This window comes from Xenopus laevis, chromosome 1L, assembly GCF_017654675.1.
Source record: "Xenopus laevis strain J_2021 chromosome 1L, Xenopus_laevis_v10.1, whole genome shotgun sequence".
Classification (NCBI taxonomy): Eukaryota; Metazoa; Chordata; class Amphibia; order Anura; family Pipidae; genus Xenopus; species Xenopus laevis.
The window spans coordinates 139,863,590-139,884,348 of NC_054371.1; the positions used below are offsets into that span (position 1 = coordinate 139,863,590).

At 37.6% G+C, this 20,759-nt stretch overlaps 1 protein-coding gene across 1 annotated transcript in view; it reads left to right on the plus strand.

Moving 5' to 3' along the window:
• The window catches only part of LOC108714431 (phosphoglucomutase-like protein 5), a 60,204-nt gene extending 39,445 nt beyond the window's left edge, over window positions 1-20,759 (plus strand). The window contains exons 7-11 of the mRNA XM_018258653.2: window positions 6,022-6,137; window positions 10,257-10,392; window positions 10,668-10,851; window positions 13,626-13,760; window positions 19,367-20,759. Coding sequence (XP_018114142.1) covers window positions 6,022-6,137; window positions 10,257-10,392; window positions 10,668-10,851; window positions 13,626-13,760; window positions 19,367-19,456 — 661 coding nt within the window. The 3' untranslated portion in view covers window positions 19,457-20,759. The remainder of the gene's footprint in view (window positions 1-6,021; window positions 6,138-10,256; window positions 10,393-10,667; window positions 10,852-13,625; window positions 13,761-19,366) is intronic.

A 20,759-nucleotide genomic window follows, 5' to 3' on the forward strand; every position in this document is an offset into this window, starting at 1 on the left:
GATTCATTCACATATACAAACTACAGTTTATATGCAAATACCTAGACCAAAACTAACTAAAGAAAAATAATGTACTGTGTGATTAGCAAGTGCACGCACAGCTATCATATTATAGCAATGGGCCAATGAACCAAAGAGCATGTGCCTCTAAATTTGCACAAAAAATGCCAGTACTGTGGATACATAGGTGGCCAGTGTTTCATACATAATGTATACATAATGAGTAGGCTGCCAATGGAGGAACTGGAAATGAGCTGGAAAGTATCTAACATACCAGTATTAGTAGTGCACAATAAACATGGACAGTATTGAAGGGTATCAAGGGAGCAATAAACAGAGTGCAAAGAAACCAGAAGGGCCAGTAAATATATATTGTGTAACAATATGCACTAGGTCTTTTTTTTAATCTTTGTTAGTTTTAAATTATTTGTTCTGCAGCACTCTAGGTTAAATGTAAGCTTTTACCTAATTTCTACTAACTACTAACCCTAGCAAAAAGTCAATCCTTTGAATGGCAGGATGACTAGAAAGGACTGGGATAAAAAAGACAATTTAAAAAATTGAACAAAAACCTAACCATAAAATGAATCTGCTTACTGGTTGGCAGGTGTCCCAGAACCATTCAAAGTAGCAGATTAGATAGAGGCAAAATAGGAAGGCCAATAATTAAAAACAATGTAAGAAAAGGTCAGGTCAGATTTGTGCTCACTTCCTAAAAAACTACATGCTATCTAAGTTTACATCCTGCATGTTTAGTCAGCAAATAATGCTGCTACTTGCTACACGCTTGTAAGTAGGTGGTATACATAGTTACATAGTTAAATTGGGTTGAAAAAAGACAAAGTCCATCAAGTTCAACCCCTCCAAATGAAAACCTAGCATGCATACACACACCCCTCCCTACGTTGAATTAAATTCTATATACCTATACCTATACTAACTATAGAGCTTATTAGTATCACAATCGTCTGTGATATTTTGTAATTGTTGTAAATGTAATGCACAGTTCTATCAGAAGATGGCAGTAATACCTAAGCTGGACACAGCTGGAGGGGGGTCCTAGGTCCTGTAAAATTTAATGGGGTGGAGAGCTAGAAAGAGCCTCTTTTTGTCAGATTGTCAGAAGTCCAGTCCTGGTTGTAACCTACCGTATAGGTGAGAGGCAGCAAGGTTAGCTAGCAAAGCCATCTGGGTCCTATGGCTAGTATGTAGGGTAGGACCCCATGGCAATTCTGTTCCAGTTAGCAACATTAAAGAATACAACTAGGTCAGTGGGGACCTGCTGGATTGTCATTGAGGGCAGCAGAGAAGTTACAACACTGCAGTGCTGGCACAATAGAGGCTGAAGAAAAAGGTAGCACATCTACTGGGTGGCACTCACTTCAGTTTTTGGGTGACAATGCCATGTGTTGTTTTGAAGTACTGGGACAATGCTCCATTTCTGTATGTGAAAATGTATGTACTGAGAGAGAAAGAGATTTTGGAAGTAACACTAACAAGGTCCGTCAGGACTGGGAGACTGTACTATTCATTCACCACTGTGAAACTCTGACTTGATAAATGTATACATTTGGTTCACCAATCGCTCCATAAGCTTTTGCATTGTGTTCTACTGTAACTTTATTCCAGCTGTAGGTGACCCTCTTACAGACTGAATTGGTGAACAAATTAATGGACCGTAAGTCAATGATATACAGATTTAAAAAGTGATAGGATCCTTAGTCATTGGTAGTGGAGTAGGTTCAACATTCAGAGTCAGGTACCGCCAGACCAAACTTTCACAAATTGTAGATAAGGGTTCTCTGGAGAACCAATTTCTTATAAAATTTTTATCCTTTTATTGAAATATACACTACATGTTTCAGATTTAAGATCCTTCCTTAGGTTGATATAAGCACCTGAGGAAGGATCTTGAATCCAAAACATGTAGTGTATATTTCAATAAAAGGATAACGATTTTATAAGCAATTGGTTCTCCAGAGTACCCTTATTTACAATTTGGACCGTAAGTCATTTGCATGTTGTTTCCCCTTATGAATAATCACACTATTCATAAAGCCATAAAATCATTTGGAAAATGTATAATATAAAGCATATTTGTGAGATCCCAGCACAAAATGCTGTAGGCAAAGCTAAAGACATGTCTGAAGTTGGGTCTCTTAGGAAAGCATGCCAGCCATTCTAAAACAAATAAATAGATTCTGGCAGCTGTCCCAGGGAACATGTCCTTATTTAATGCACTGGCTTTAAAGTATAATGAAGTTAAGAGTATATTGTTTTTCCAAGAGTAGAGGGTGGGAGGGTGGAATGCAGTTGTGTGATTGTTTGGAACACTGGAAATGTGTATCTGTAAGTTGTGAAATAACTAAATGTCCCACTCCAGTATCTTAAGGTACAATACAAAATAAAGAACATGGTGTGTCCAAAGGTACATACTAAATTCTATGAATTTTTACCTACCCCCCTATTAAAGCCTTTATTTCTAAAACATTGAATACACTAAAAAACACCACCTCTGTATGGGAATGACTTCTAGCCAATGTGATGTCTGTGAGGCCCGAAATACACACAGTAGGCGTTTTTCTCTCCAAATATAAAGATTTGCCTCATTGAAAACATACTTTCAATTGTTGAATTGGCACAACTTGCACCCTGCAACTTGCCATGGACACACATCCCTTTCCAGGACCTTGCACCACCTTCTGATTCTAGCAGTCCAGCGCACACTCTATGCCCCTCTGCCCAATTCCGGATAGGTATTTCCAAATGTGCCACCTCCTGGTGCTATCAGTTCGGCATACGCTCTACTCTGCCCTACTCCGAGAAGGAATTTCCTTGTCCCTGCTTCAGGATGTAAACACTGGCCCTACAACTATCACTTCCACCCCATCTCTGGCTTAGCTACGGCCTCTATGTTGGGGTCTGGGTTACCCATACTAGCTTCCCTGTCTAACTGAAGTACCTAGTACTTCTCACTAGGAGACCCTCTCTCTACCTGTACCTGTCCAGCTGATGTCAAGAACCAGAAGAACTCAGCTGTGGGTGTGTCCTCCCTTTGTGTACCCATTGCAGTCTAGTGGCTGGGGTCTGAATTACAGTTAAATTTACATTACCTTACCACTTAAAGGGAAACTATCGCGAAAATGAAAATATAACATAAGCTTCAGCATACTGAAATAAGAGGTTTTCTACAGTAAATATAAAAAAGTATGTACTGTTTCTGAAATAATCAAGTTTATCTTCATTATTTCTCTCTTTGCATCTGTTTCTCTTCATTCTGTCTTCATGCAGCAGTTGGGTGTAAGATATTAATTGACAGTTAGATCCATTATATCTTATAGGGGGGCTCCTTTTGCCTTGAAGATGTATTAGAGCTCACTCTATTAAAATCACCAGACATCATTTCTCTCTAAATGCAGGATTTATGCAAAAGGAAGTTATTTTGTTAGATTGTGTTTCTACTGGAATCAGTTATTTGAATGAGCTCTAATTTATCTGCTAGGAAAGGAAGCCCCCACCCCTATAAGATATATTTGATCTAACAGTCAATGAATATCTGACACCCAACTTCTGCTTGAAGAGAGAATGAAGAGAAACAGATGCTGAAAGGGAAAGTGAACATAAACGTGATTATTGCAGAAATAATACAGAATATTTAATTGATTATATTTAGAATGCTTCTTATTTCAGTATGATGAAGCTTTTATTAAATTTTCATTTTCGCGATAGTTCCCCTTTAACAATTTAGCGCATTACACCTATTCCCATTATTTAAATTAAACAAAACATATATGGACCCAACATTTACACTTCACAACATTTACATGTAACATTTCTTAGTCACAACACTCAGTCCACCCCCTTACACCCTGATGAAATCTGATCAAAAGACCTAACTCCTGTTGCAAAATATTAAGGGTTAGACCCAGAGAACAAAAAGGGATAAACAAATACTGCTTTCTACTGCAATTTTATGCCCACTTAACTTTGCACACAATGGAAAGTTTTAATTAATGTATATTGTAAATTTGCTTACAATTATATTTTCTTTCCTTATCCAAAAAAAAAATCAGTTTTGTGTGGAGGATCCTTTTAATTAAAACAAAATAATCATACAACCCCAATATCTACCCATACTGATAGACAATAATTGTAACAAACCACTTTGTGCTCTTCTGAAGAGTGGAAATGGACATGGTTAGTGGAGGTCATATTTAAAAAAAATATATCTTCATAATACTATGTTACCAAAGTGTTGTTAAAGTCTATTAAACCTGCTTTGTTGGTGGTTGAGACATGAACATGAAAAAAAAATATACTCATAGCTAAGTTACCAGAAGGGATATACAGGCCCATTAACACTGTTATATTAGTTTCCCCGCCAACAAGAATATAAAACTATATTCATATATAGCGAAATTGCTCAGAAGATGAACTTGAGACAGATATTTAACAAGAAAAAGGCATATATGCTGCTAAACGTTTATAACACGAGGCATGCCTGTCAATTTTGGAAGGCCATAAGGCTGCCACTGCTAAGTCTAAATTTTCAATTTAAAACAGCTTTTGATTATGTAAACGCATTTTTTTGGTTCTGAATCTGCTCATGGAAAGAGAAGGATGTAGTGCTTGTGCAATGGAATTAACTAATCAAAGAGTAGAATATTCTGGATCCTTTGCTTTCGCTGATCAAACATTCCAAGCATGTTGAGTGTCATAAAATATAAACAGACTAAAATGATATTTCTCAGACTGTGCTCTGAATCCACAAGGGGGTCTAAAATTCAGTAGGGGAAAACTAATATGCTATGCATTTCTTACTGTGGTAACATGTAAGTAAATAAGAAATCATGCCTTATCTGAACAACCTAATGAAAGCTTTCATTCTACTCAGAACAGCTATGTGATTGCATATTCATTGTAACATCAGTACCGCACCTTGACCCAGATATATTCAAAAAATAACAAATGAATAAATAAATATCAATATAGAGGCTTTCAGGAGGACAATTCATTTTTGCCACTGTAAAAAATATACTATACCTGTTCTATGCAGTTTCTTCTTCCTCTACCTACAAATCTCTCTAAGGACTAAAGTGGCCATTTGGACTTGTTGTGACAGGACCATAGATTCCTATTGTCATAAAAGCAATGTTCTTAGAACTGTGAAATAAGTAATGGGGCAACGCATGTTCTACTTGTACAGGGCAGTTCCTGGTGTTGACTGGGGTCTGGAACACCTGATGCAAATGTATTGCAAGCCAAGTTTCTGCATTTTACTAGGGTAAGGATAAATTGGATGAGGATATATTGGAACAGAAGCTGGGGCAGACCTCCTTGTATCCTCCTTGCACCACAATAACCCTGTGAACATCACCTTTGTTATTACATTATTGGTTACTTTGGTTTCTGATCCAGTAAACATAAACACTCTGATTTATCATTTTTACTGTCCACACAGTGGTACATTTAAACCTACATGCAAGGTACTAGAACAAGAAATGGTAAAATACCTGTTACAACAGAAGGTTAAATACCTTGTATTCCCAAGCAGGGCCGGATTTACATAGTGGGCGCCCCTAGGCCCACTGTCGTTTGTCGCCCCTATACACTCCCCTTCTTTCTAGCAAATTTTCATCATCTGGACCAATGTGGGTGTGGTTAGACAGCATGCCGCCCCCCTAAAATCCTGCCACCCTAGGCCCAGGCCTAGGTTGCCTTTCCACAAATCCGGGCCTGTTCCCAAGGAGCTATGTCTTTGTACAAAGGATTTGGTCATGCTACTTTTGTATTGTCAAGATTTTACCTTTGCCAAATACTACCATGGTAAAGATTACTACTCTTCCTTACTTCACTGTCCAGTTACATATCATCTGTATGTAATGGAGTAACTAACAGAATATATGTTAGGAAAAAAGGAAAATGTAAAGCTGCACCTATATCAGATAACAGAAAACCTCATTTGTCGCAGTGCGTGGAGAATATTGATTCTCATAAATAACTTTGACTTTCACTTTGCAGAGTTGCAAAAGCAATGAAAGTTCCAGTCTACGAAACTCCAACTGGTTGGAAGTATTTTGCAAATTTAATGGATTCTGGAAGATGTTCTCTTTGTGGTGAAGAAAGCTTTGGCACAGGTAAACCTTCCATAAACTAGGACAGTAGAATGAATGGATAGAATGTTCTGTATTGTGCAGTGTATAGTGTTACTGTATTCTGCATTATTAGCCCATGTAAGGATTTAATTTCATATATGATCAACATAAGCAAATCAAATAGGGCTATTTTGAAACCACTTTTATATTACAAGGGTCTAATGGACTATAATACTTCTGTTTACTATCTTGAGAAAATATGGTATAACAGCCAAAATATAGACTTTGCATTAATTAAAATTTAAATTTCCATATACAAATATATATTTATTGGTGTGTTTGTGGGTATACATACAGAGGTGCACCACACAGAAGAAACTTACATAAACAATTGGTATTTTGTCACTGCTTTTTTTAAAAGCACACTAAGTATAAAGCTTGACTTTTCTATACAGCCTCTTAAAAATGCACTCAGCATCATTTTGCCCTGTTCTGGGTGGTCCTCTGTATTGATGTTTTGAGGATTTAACCAACCTTATTTTTGCTGGGAACTCCGTGTTTCACAAATCAATTGTTTTCATATTGGCTATGACTGTTTAGGGCCCGTTTTTTTTCCAGTTGCAAATTGTCTCAGAATATCATTGTCTACTCTACTGTATACTAAAAGTTAAAGGAGAACCTTTAAGGAAGATCTTTTGCTTAGCTAATGTTAACATTTTCTCAGATCATTTCATACCAATGCATGTATATATAGTTTGTCTTTTAACAAAGCAGGTAGGTACATCATGTTTAACCTAGTGTCATCTTACAGAGCCAGTTTATTGACAGAAAAATTATCGGTAAGCCCAATAATGCTATATCAGGATGTGTGCATGTTTTCTTTAAAACCCAAAAACTAGGTATAAAAATAAAACTGGGCAAACAGATAGGCTGTGCAAAATAAAAAATGTTTCTAATATAGTTAGTTAGCCAAAAATGTAATGTATAAAGACTGGAGTGAGTAGATGTCTAATATAACAGAACAGAACACTACTTCCTGCTTTTTAGCTCTCTTGATTTCCATTGATTGGTTACCTTGGTGACCAGGCAGTAACCAATCAGAGACTTGAGGGCTTTTGAATCTGAGCTGAATTCTGAGGGTCAATTGCAAACTCACTGAACAGTTATGTCCCAATGTGGACCCCCTTCAGGTAGCTGACTAACTCAGAGTTAGGAAGTAGTGTTCTGGCTATTATGTTAGACATCCAGTCACTCCAGCCATTATAGATTACATTTTTACCTTACTAACTATATTATATTTGTTTTTATTTTGCACAGCCTATCTATGAATCTAGTTTTTATTTTTACACTGAACTGTTCCTTTATATCCTTTATATCGCTACAGTTAATTTCCTTTAGTTGCTGGGCAGAAGCGAATGTATCTAAGTAAGTTCATTTGCATATGTATGCTGTTGAATATCAGGTAGGATGACAACTTCCTGCCTCACTTTGGTATTGTGCTCTTTGCCTAACACCTTAGGAACAGGGTGTATGTTTGCTTTTGGCCTGGGCATGGTCCCAGTAAAGTTGAGGTACAGGGCCCTGTGAATAAGGCATTAGATAGTGGCAGGTGTAGCTCCTGTAACAGTACACTGTAGGAGTATAAGTCAGTAAGGGTTTAGCTAAAAAGAGCAGTTCTAAGCTCCAACATAGGAGTGGCAGTTGGATGTATCTCTCCCAGGCCATATTGCCTGTAGTGTAGGGATCCCATTGGAGAGGGAATCATGATAGAGGATTTCCCTGAGGTGATCTAGTCGCAGAGGTGAAGTGAGATTCCTACCAAGTCTGTCTGCAGGGGAGTGTCAGCTTGTGTTACGCTCTGCATGTGATATTGTATCAGTTGCCTCTGAGAACGTGCTGTGAGTAAAACCTGTCGATGTTTAATAAACACTTTCTGGTATGTTGTTTACAAGAACCTTCTGGCGTTCAGTTCTTTTATTTAGTCACCTAGCACAAGTGAGGTGTAGTTTCACAACACCATACCTTTACCCTTTCATAAACCAAAGGCCCATCCTGTGGAGAGAGTGTCCAATGTAATTCTCTCTGCCTGTTTCCTAGCTAGACAATGTCTAGCCTAGATGGGGTTACATTATTTTTAAAAATTCCAAGTTTCACAAAAAAATGTCCACTATAATTTTTACATGCAAGTATGCAGAGTCAACTGATGCAGGCCACTGTAGGAACCCTGGAGATTCCGCCAGCATTTGGGGTCATAAAAGTTCCATGGTTCCCCTGTGGCAATAGAAACAGTGAGTATACATTGGGCGCTTACACAAGGAGACATTTTCTCCATGGCTTTCCATATTCTGGATCACTTTACCAAAAGAAGGGTGGTCTGTGGTTAAGGTACCTTTTTAGGGTAAGGGCACACGGGCAGATTCGGGGAGATTAGTCACCCCGGCGACAAATCACCTTTTCTTCGGGGCGACAATCTCCCCGAACGGCCATACCGCCGGCTATAATGAAAAATCGCCAGCGGTATGGCACTCGCGGCACTTCGTTTTCCACAGACGCCCGAAGTTGCCACACAAGGCGGGAAGGTAGGGGAAGGCAGTTCGGGGAGATTGTTGTCGCCCCCGAAGAAAAGGCAATTTGTCGCTGGGGCGACTAATCTCCCATAATCTGCCCTTGTGCCCAGCAAAATTCCTTGAGATTTCATAGTGCTAGGTAAGATGTGTAGATAAATAGATAGCACTATTTAATGAAAATTCCACTTCAGAACCGATTCTGAAATGTAAAATCTTTTGCTATTGTTAAATTGCTAATAAAAAAACAGCTGCTAGATGATGAAACTATGAAACATGACATCGCTATTTTACAGCATCAGATATTTGCGCTGTCCAGTAAATAAATGCAATTCTTCTACTATAAAAGGGCAGACAGCCTTGAAACTGTCTCCCTGAGAACTGCCTTTTGGCAGCAGTTCTTGCAGATAAATGGATGATTTCAAGAAGTCCTCGATTTTTTTATAATAGCACGAGCACTCTGCAAATTTGTTGCAATGAATAGTGACATCTTAAACATTCATAGAGGACAAAAACAGGTGCTAATTATTTATTTATGCAAAGATGAACTTACTTTGCTTACAGCAGCACTCCCCATGCTTAATGCAGGGCTACATTTATGAAAACCTTGTTATATCTGCCACCCAGTCACATTATGAGCAATAACCAAGATAATAATTAAATGACTGCCACTAAATCTAAAATTTTGTGGCCTTTTGGGCTGGGACCCAGGCATCAAGGTTGCACCTGCATGCAACTCTCAGATGATCTGAAAGCTGGTCCAAACAGCAATGCAGCTCTCTTCTTTCTATCACTGGTGATGTGGCCATGGGCAGCATGCTTGTAAGAAACATACTTTTTGACCATTGCTTTATCATCTGTGCTTTGGTGATCTAATTTATTACCCCCACAAGAACCAAAAATGAAGTAACTTCAGTTTTCCTGTTAAGTTCAAGGATTGACAGTCAAAGGGTATGTTCAGAGACAAGCAATATGTCCAGAGTGGTGAAACAAGACTATGGGCACCAATACAGAAATATATTTATGGGACCTGTAATTGGCGGGTTTAATCCTGATAGGTTGTTCAATGTTTTTACCTTATATCAATTGCCATGACTTCCAGAGTGTGCTAACATTTTAAGGTAGATTATAAATACAAATACTGGTCAAGTTATTTTTTAGACATTAATATATTAGTATATCCCCTTGCTAAATTCTGAAATGTTATCTGTTACCAGTGATTTCTCTGGGTTCAAGAAGAACAAAGTGATTTGTAGGGATTCTAATGTGAATATGTGTGTGTGCACAAAGATCATCTTCTCCAATGTTTAAATTGGAGTGCTAAAAAAAACGGGGCCCAGTAACCCTAAGTTTTATGGTACTACATCTAGGTCTACAAAAAGTAGAGTGTCAGAGCTGCAAAACATTTGATACAAAATTTTGGATTCTGCAACAGTAGTCTCAACAAACTTTCTTTAACTTATGACTGGTTACCTTGCATTGTATTGCAGACAATTATGCATTCCCTTTTCTTTAGAGAGAAAGACGCCAATCTATAAAAAAAATTCTGTTGTGTTTGAACAGATTAATTTGTACCATTTGCTTTTCATTTCTATAGGATCTGATCATCTCAGAGAAAAAGATGGGCTTTGGTCTGTTTTGATTTGGCTTTCCATAATGGCAGCACGAAAGCAGACTATTGAAGAGATTGTACAAGATCACTGGGCAAAGTTTGGGCGCCATTATTACTGCAGGTATATTAGTTGGATGCATAACCATTGCTATGGGGCTTTTCAGGGCTCAAATGTAAGGCCTTAGAATAATTACATAACTAATTTTGTGTTAGGTGCCTCTGTATTTGGGAGGTAGAGAGGTCAGGCAGAACCATAGAACAGAGCATACCAAGAATAAGGTATCTAACATGGAATTAAGTTGGGTAGTATTATAATATTCAACAGGTTTACTCACCAAAGGACTACAAGTGGCACTTGATTGTCTATTTGATGTCTATTTACTTGTTTTATAACAGATTTGATTATGAAGCATTGGATCCCAGAACAGCAATTTTTATAATGAAAGATTTAGAGGCCGCCATAACAGAGAAGTCTTTCGCTAATCAAAAGTTTGCTGTCGGGAGTCATGTGTTCAGTGTGGAAAAAACAGACAGCTTTGAGTATGTGGACCCTGTGGATGGAACAGTATCAAAAAAACAGGTAAAGATTTGTTACAGCATGACTAGACTTAATTGGCAACTGGCAAGAAATTTAAAGTAGTATTTTGAAGGACAGGCTGTTCTCTTCTATATGAATTACAGTGCTAACCATAGGCCAGCAAGGTATGTTAGCATTCCGTCAGTGACCAACAACTGATTTAGCTTGCTTGTCTGTTTGTAACCTTGTTACAGTCATGAGGAAGACCCTAAAGGACACTTTGTAAGGCCTTCTAGTGACCGGACCCAATATCAAATTATTGTTTGAGAACAAAAAGTCTTTTAAATTGGCTGTCTTCTTTTTGGTTGTGCTGTCAGTATTGATGCAGATGTTTTGTGGGTTGTGGTACATTTTATTAGTCAAGGGCTTATTTAACAAAGGAATTTTTGGTTAAATAACTAAATTTCACAAAATTTTTTGCACATTAATTTAGTGTCCTTTTGCTATTTTATTTATATTCAATCCAGTCATTCCAGATTTGAGTTCTCTAAAATCAAACCCACTTGTCCAATTGATTTTATAGTAATCTATTATAATTGAATTGCATGCTGTGTTTAAATGCAAATAACTGTGGGATCAGGACTAATCTAATGTACTGATGGCTTTCTAAATAGATATGTGAATAGAGGGAGTGCCTTCAGATCCCAGTGCTTTATTCCCAGCAACAGTGGGAGTGATGAACAGTTGTAACCAGAGAAAGATGAAACACAAACAAATAACTTTTGTAGCTGTTTTCTTCTTTGGTTAAAACTTTTCATATCGAGTCAGTGCAGCACACTACAAAATATATTGTATGTATCAGGCTCCCAGACAGCATGCTTGAGGTAGAAATTGCACTAGGCTTATCTCAATTTCCCACAGAGTTTGCACTGGAATATATACACACTATATATGTTGTTTATTTGCAGTTGAAAGGTCTTTTATTTAGAACATGTCTGTTTATAAGGATTAGTTACAGGGAACTCTAGGAATTAATGCAGAGACCTTTTTATATGGTCTTGAAACTTCAAAGTTCGATAAAAAAGAATAATAAACATTTGTTCTTGTGCGCACAAACAGGTTTTTACAATTCATAGTTCAGCACAAACTTCAATCCACCCTCTGTACCATAGACACAAATATTAAAAACTGTAGAACAGGAGAGTAGTTTTTTGTTTGGGGAGACTGCAAGTAAAATGCCTTCTACTGGGTAATGTTTAATTATATATAAATATATAGAAGTTGGTTTCTCTTTGAGAGTTATGCCTTGCTAAAAAAATTTTTGTCTATAATGTGGATAACATAAAACTTTAGCACATACCATTTACAATATTACATGGCAATTCCATGTATAATACCCCCATAACTCATAGCAGTATGGCACAGTGGCATTTCTATGTAAAATAACCCCAAAACTCATGGCAGGATGGCACAGTGGCAATTCCATGTATCTTGGTAGAATAGGCCAACTTATGAATATTTTGGGGTCCTAAAATGAATTTGCTGTGCCGGCCTAGTAACATCTATTTACACAACTGTTTTCAGCATCACTCTGTTTTGATAATATGCACTGAATATTTTCTCATTAAGCTACTTACAAGGAGCAAAGCTGTGACAAATACCATATCACAATATAACACTATGCTAAAAAGCTACACTTAATGCACTTCTGCTGACCTTACCCCTCTGTTTTACTCACTGGGACATTTCTGTCTCCTGTGCCAAATTGACATTGTTCCACTAACACATGCACTTCATAGAATTACTATGGCTACAGGCAAACAGGAAGAGCAGGATACAGGAACACATTCCTTCAGAACTAACTCTTCACTTTGGAACCTTCAAAAAAAACCTTTGCATGGCCTATCAGTGTGCCCAAAAACGTGCCCCTGGAAATTGACTTTGAGGCAAAGTACTGTAACGGTTCAGTCACTGCACTGCAAACTGCATCAATTTGGTCAAACCAGTGACATCTAGTGGCTAAACCAAAAATGGCATGTAATTTATGAATTTGTGTGAACACATTTGTTGCAATGATGAATGCATATGCCACAAAGGCACTGCCCATTGCTGTAAGGACACATATCAGGGGAACGAGTCGACTGAAGTCCCTGTTTAACTGTGCATGTATGCTGTTTTGTAGGTTGCAGCATACAAAGGAACCCAGCTCTTGCCATATACATTTAATCAGGAATCAACTAGAGGTTTCTGCTCTGTCTCTCTGCCCCCAAAGAATTAACACTTTAAAAATATCACAGGGCTGTTTAATGTGTCTGATATACTTGATGTGCTAATATGCAGTATGCTGGGGGAGAGAATATATCAGTATTAGAGAAACAGTGGCTTAAAAGAGAAGGAAAGTAATTTTACCTTGGAGGTACCAAAAGTTAGGCACCCTAAGTGGTTATATCTACTTACCTGGCACCCGGGGCCGGTGCTCCTATCAGCAGAAAACTGCACCTAATCGGGGTTCTGCCAGTGAGCACAACAGAGTTATGATCTTCTTTGCTTCTTTATTTTTCACATTTTCATGGGCAGACACATTTGCAGTAGTATGAAATAGCCGGCTTTTTCGTTAAAGTATGGCTTTTCACTCTACTGCATATATATTGGAATTTAAATTCAAAAATTAGAATTATAATTGAACATTCAGCTGTTTTTTTGCAAAATATTTATTTATATGACTGCAAGCATGTTACATTAAAATACTGTGATGCCATTAAGATTTTAGGTAAAAAATCATAAAAATAGCTTTTAGTTATCCTCTGAAAATTATACTCATACCATTTTTTGCCTAGGGCCTTCGAATTATATTTGCAGACGGAGCAAGGATAATCTTCCGAATCAGTGCCTCGGGTACCATGGGAACTACCTTAAGGATCTATGCAGAAAGCTATGAGAAGGATCCCAGCAATCATAATAAAGAGCCACAGGTAAACACTATTTTCTACTTCAAAGTATTTGTGAAATACCAAAGATATAAACAAGCACTGACAAAGAAATAGAATTCAGTAGTACAGGGTTAAAGAAAAGCAGATAACGGCTTGATTAGTACTGTCCAACTGTTTCAAAGTAGTAGGCAAATTAACCCCATGGGTGTCCAATTAGATTTTGGTTAAATGGGGATGTCATTCAAAGAAGTTAGTGGAGTGATTGGGCAATTGAGGGTCATAAAATGCAGTTAGAGAGCCTCACAGGGAACCCTGTGAGTTTAGTCTGAACAGGCACAAGCTAGATTATGCACTCAAAGACCATCAGAAAAAAAATAACACCAGTAGAAATGCATCTTAATTGTATCATGCCTAAAGAAATGGTTATATTGGTGGGCTGTACTAATTTGCCAGTAAAAGTCATTTAGCATGCCTATTAAAGGTGTTATTTCTTCTTTTCGCACTCTGTCATTCACACAAATAGATTCAGCTAGCTCATTGGAGAGGAAATATACAGATGGGGCAGAAATATTCATACAGTGTGAATAGGGAAATAAAAATAGATACCATCCTCTATTATATTGTGTACTTGCAAGTTCCTGCTTTATTAGTGCTGATTTGGGTTAAAATGCCCAGAAAGCTCAATTCCATCCTGTTCTTTATGGTGAATGGTTTAAAAAATCAAAGAAAATGTATAGTTATTTTCTTATCTGACTAGGGTTAAAATGCTAGCATATGGCCAACATGTGATCTCCTGCAGTATTCTGTGGTGCTGGGATTTAATAATATTCAGCATACCATCTTCTTTACTGGATGTGAACGTTCCAGACAATACAGCACAAAAAAGGACAGATGCGCACAGATTCCTCTCCATGGGCCAGGCAGAGGCCTACATGTTTTAGTAGAGGAGTGCAAGGAAAACCAAAATACTATAGCAAATTTCAGCTTGGAGAAGTTTTTAGGTGTGTTGAGCACTAGTGCTTCTCTGTATAATTAGTATATTAAAGACAATAACTGATGTTAAACTCTGGAAACTGTTGTAAAACTGTTGTAAACAGATATGTGGACTAATTACCCTGTGGGGGCTTAAACTTTGTTGTAAAGAGCAAGAACTGTGAGGCAAGTCTGCCAGTGAAATAGACTGTTCTGGTTCATGTACAAATATCTGCAAGTTACTGTTAATTTTGTTACACACTGTTACAAACTCCATTACGAATAAAACAGAGGGGTTTCTGTTTAAAATTACCTTGATGTTGCTGCTTTCCTACTTTGAGAAGTTATTGCAAAGGCTAACATTTGAGTGAATTTCCACAGTAGGTAGCTAAAAAGCAAAGGTCAAAAGAAGTGTTTGTTTGTTGAATCTGACACACTTGTATTATGGGGACAGGTCATCCAGGTCCCAGATGTTTCTCTATAAGAGGACAAAAATGTGCAAAAACAATTATAAGAAGCAAAAATGCCAACTTTTTTTCACAGGTTGGTGCAATTTTTACTGAAAAAAGCACTAGTCGCAGGAAAAACTTAATTTACTTGGGGACGCCAAACTTTTTGGTAACTCCATTGAAATACGTTTTACATGTCCTTTTCCAGAAGCTGGAGGGAGCTGCAACACTTCCAGTTTCCATATTGTCTATTAAAACTCCTGAGAGGACTACTTATGGACCAATAGTAGGAAGGTGAAAAAAACAATCCTAAACTGTCTGATCATATTGGTTCATGCTTGGCCAACCTTAAATAAGAATGAGATGAAACTTGCTAAGCAATGCTGCAGTGAATGCAAACCATCTGTTGCATGACTGAACCACTTTGTGAAATCCTGAAAGAATGATAAAGTGTTGTATGGCAAATCAATACAAACACAACAACTCATTTCTGTAGTTATAATAAGGGATCTTATGGATTTGATTGTTTCAGAATAAGGTTATTCATTAAGCAGTACAGCTGCCTTCTTCCGTCAAAGACTTATGGACGTCATTGGAAAAAAACACAATAAATGTGGCCTTCAAAATGTACATGATGCTATCTGTGTGCTAGTCAGTAGAGGGTAGAACAATGGCAAACAATAAGCATGGAAATGCTATTCATTTATACAAAGTTCCAGTAGTTCAATATAATTAAATAATGAGGTTATTTTCATTAAGAATTAAACAAGATTTTCCTTATTTTATTAATTTAAAATTATAATTTTTCAAAACGGTATGTGTTACAGTTCAACAATGCTACTTTTCTCAAACCATTCAAAGATTCCGGCTTTGAAAAACGTGGAAATTTGGTAAAGTAAATTGTTTTTTTAGAGAAGGAAGGCAGGAGCGCTCAAACCACCCGCCACACTTTGATATCACGAATTGGAAACCCTTTCTACATAGCGATATGTTATATCATTCATTACAAATGCGCTCACCGCTGTTTCAAATTGGCTCGGGTGCACTTGCCCCGGGCCCTCCGCTTAAAATATTCCAATATGGTAAGACTGTGGGTCACTCGCCGCTCCTGTTTGGTGGTCCGGGTGCTGCGCCCCGAACCCTCAGCATGGGGGAGACATCAAGGTAAGAAAACGACTGCTTGGCACGCACTCCACAGGACTCCAGGTAGCGGTAAAAACTTTTTACTTTATTGCACAAACATATATTATCCTAACGCGTTTCGTGTGTTACCACACGTAATCATAGGCCTATGATTTCCTACACGAAACGCGTTAGGATAATATATGTTTGTGCAATAAAGTAAAAAGTTTTTACCGCTACCTGGAGTCCTGTGGAGTGCGTGCCAAGCAGTCGTTTTCTTACCTTAAAGTAAATTGTTTACCTTTTGAAAAGTCCTATCACAGTGGTGATTAAATATATAAAATTTACATAGGGTTGAATATTCGACTGGCAAATGTAAATCGTTCGACTTCGAATATCGAAGTCAAAGGATTTGCCGCATTTCCTACGATCGTAGGAAAAATTTTCCTTTGATCAGAAAATTGTTATGAAGCCTATGGGGACCTTCCCCATAGGCTAACATTGGCCGCGGTAGGTTTTAGGTGGCAAAATAGTACTTCGACTATTGAATGGTCGAATAGTCGAACGATTTTTAGTTCGAATCGAAAGTCGTAGTCGAAGGTCGAAGTAGCCTATTCGATGGTCGAAGTAGCCAAATTCTAAATTCGAATATTTTTTTTCCCTCTATTCCTTCACTCGAGCTAAGTAAATGGGCCCCTAAATGTTAACATTTTTTACACAATTGAGGTACTTTATACATTTCTGTTTGAAAACAGAATTCATTGGTAATTACATAAACATTTATTGTTTTCTTAAGGTATTTATTATTAATCTTATGGTATGTGCAATTAGATTTAGGGTCAGGTCACACGCTCAGATTCGGAGAGATTAGTCGCCCAGCGACTAATTTCCCCGAATCTGTGAGTGTGCCCTGACCCTTATGCAGTCAGACTGATACACTGATACTGATGAGCTGTTACTGAGATAGTCACGCTGATTGCTAAATTCCAATGTTTTATTAACTGTAACTTGATCACTAAATTTGATAAGGCCTCTAGCAGCAAACATTATGGATCTATGCAATCTGCCATTCCCCTCACAGTGTTAAAGGGCTTGTTCACCTTCAAACAACTAGTTGTTTTCCGATAAATCACCAGAAATAACAACTTTTTCCAATTACTTTCCATTTTCTATGTATCACCATTTTTCTAATATTGAAGTGTAAAGTGTCATTTTAGACCTTCTAAAGCAGCTTCGGTGGGGGGGTCGTCGACCCTGTAAATGGTTCTAAATTGATACATTTAGTCAATACAATTCTTATCTTTGTCCCTGCTGAGCAGAATCTCTGAGTTTCATTAAAGGCAGCTGTTAGCATTGATACAATAATTGCTAATACTCCAGAGATGCACCTGAATTGCACCTGAATTACTGAGCTGCCAGACTGAAACACCAGAGGCAGGGACATTAAAATTTAAACTTAGATTTTAAAAAACCCATAAAAAAAATAAAAGACTAAAAGTAATTGAAAAAAGTCTTTATTTCTAGTGATCTGAAAACAAGTGAACTGAAAAAAGTGTTTGAAGGTGAACAACCTCTTTAAGCATCCTATAGCATATACTTGTTTTGCTTCTTTATCAGGCCACCTAGGTGATAGCTGCATTGTTTCATTTTAAAAATTAACTCTCATATCATGATAAAAGCAGTGCATCCCAGGGACCTATACTTTTATTGGGTCTGAGAATACAGGCCAAGGGTATAATTTGTTATATGATGTGTAAGAAGAAGATCAAGGGAAAAATTGGCATTTGAATGTTTGGGGTCATTTAACAAAGGCAGATAGTTTTGGACACCTTTCCATCAGCATTTTGGTATTTGTCTGCATTCTTTTCTTAAAAGTGAACTGAAAAGGTTAATGAATGAACTTGTATGACGCATGTTTAAAAAGGAAAACTTAGCAGTAATAAGATAATGTGTTTTACAGCTTGGGTAACCTTGCTCTGGAAATGAATAGCTTTCGATTATACACAGCTCCTAGCACAAAGACACTATGGCATTTGACTTGCAGAAGGAAGTGTGTACTTTGTGTGCCAGAACAGATTATAGCACTTTGAATACACAGAGTTAAGGCATAGACAAAAAAAAACATTCTAGTTAAAATACTTTTGGTTACAACACTACTAGGGCAATGTAACAAAAGTCAATAAAAAATATGTTCAGTGTGAAAAATGTTCCTTTACGCAAACTATATTTTATTTAATTGTTTTTATTTTCTGGCCAGGTACATGCACAGAACAGACCTTTCTTTGGAACTTACTGTACTGTGCACATGACCTAGGGTTTTTATGTTTTTATTGAAAATTTTACAACAGATTATGAATATAATCATAATTTAGACTAACATTACAATGACATTACACTCATGCAGAACCAAAATCCCCCCCCCCAGTCCACTGGTCAATTATCCTGATGGATAGAATGACAATGGGACAAAGACAGTCTCAGTCTTATGAAGAGTCTATGCCTTTGCCGTGGATTACCAGGGGGGGACAATGAAGCGACAGAAGGGGAAGTAGTATGGCATTCTGGAGCAAATTAAAAAAAAATGGTAGTGATGTTGATCACTGGCAGGTGCTTAACTTATTTATACACCTCCCCAACAATTCACTTTGATCAGTCTACTGCTAGTTAAAATATCAAGCAGCTGATTGGTTCCCTTTGGCAAATACACTGGAGCAATTTAGCTCCTGTCTTTTGTACTGTTTGTTATTCCAAAGACTTATTTTAGAGTTTTATGCTTCCTTTAAGCTTCCACTGCTGCAGGCTGGCTGTTCACAAACACTGATGGATTTCCATGCACATACAGTAGGTGCAATAGAAAAAACTAATACCATGTAGTGAGCCCAATGTAGTATAAGAAAACATTAGGGTATAACACAGATCTCTGCTCCTGTATATGATTTTTTGTTCACTTTCGTTTTGTAAAACAAACCAAGTTTATCAAACACTTGTACTGAACAAAATACATCCTCCAACTTAAAATATACCTGGAATATTACATCTAATGAGAATGAGCATGACATTATGAATTTGGATCTTGTAACAATTATATTGCTTCTCTTTTCCTAGACGGTGCTTGGTCCTCTCATAGCCATTGCTCTCAAGCTTTCTCAGATCCATGAGCGGACAGGGCGGAAGGGACCCACTGTTATTACCTGAACACACCCTACAGAAAGCAACGAGGGCCAAAGACAATTGTGTGAAAGAATGATGTTCCTGTTGCCTTGCCAGTGTCTTTAAATAGCTGTATATGCTTTACTTGCGTAATATGTAATGTTTTGTACTTACTTACATGCTATTATTGAACTATCAGCTGGAAAACATTTCCTGTTCATTTCACTCTCAGTGCAGTTTACTTCTTTCATTGCACCTAGCTTTCATTTCTAGCTAAGTATTATATCATGAAAAACATATGCAAAATGTTTATTTTAGCAGTGTTGGATGAAATCAGCTATGAATTTAAGCAACTGTTGAAGGCACTTCTAGGTCATTTTGTTTTCAAAATATTTCAATACTCGATAATGCAAAAATGTTTTAGAAATTAACACATAAAAGCTAAGGGATGGGACTTCTTTCAAAAAAACAACTCCCAGCATACCCCAGGATGCCCCTGCTGTACATTGGGATTTGTAGCTGCAAAACGTTGGAGTGCAGAGGCTTTCCTATTAGTAATTTAAAATGAGAAATTAACTGGGGCTCTTTTATTAACACTGGACACATTTGCAGCTAGGCAGTAATCTCTAGCAACCACTCAAATCTCATTAGTTAGTCAACAACTAGTTGCTATGGGTTGCTGTCCAAGTGCAAATTTGTCAAGTCTTAGAAAATGAGCCACCCTACCACAGTGTAATCTAACGTAAAATGATTTTAAGGAACAGTGCATTAATGAGAGGAGAGGAATGTGCATGCAGGGTAAACTGTGATTTAATCTGATTGTGGTCAGATGTGTCTAGATCCTGGGTCTATTGGGAATACGTTGACTGGCTAAGGGTAGAACTCCACGAACAATTTTGGCGCGATCCGAAGCACTGCGCAAAAATGCAGGCATCAAGTGAGATGCAACAGAAATAAGGTAAGCAATAACAATGTCGGATCGTGTCGCAGTGTTTGTCCGACGCAACACAACTGTCGGATGCAGACGTTGACCGCTGTGTCTGCATCCGACAGTCATGTTGCTTCGGATGAACACTGCAACTTAATTTCTAGCTCCTACCTTATTTCTGTCACATCCGACTTGATGCTTGCGTTTTTGCGTATCGCATTGGATCGCGACAAAATCGCCCGTGGAGCTCTACCCTAAAGCAGGGGTACACAAACTTAGAGTCTACCTTTAACACAGTTATGGCATTTGGATCTACCATATGAAGAGTTACACTGCAATGGAAAATGTAACTTAACTGCATTAAGCTAAATTAACAAACTTTAAATGTGTATTTAACTGAACAATACTCATTATTAAGGC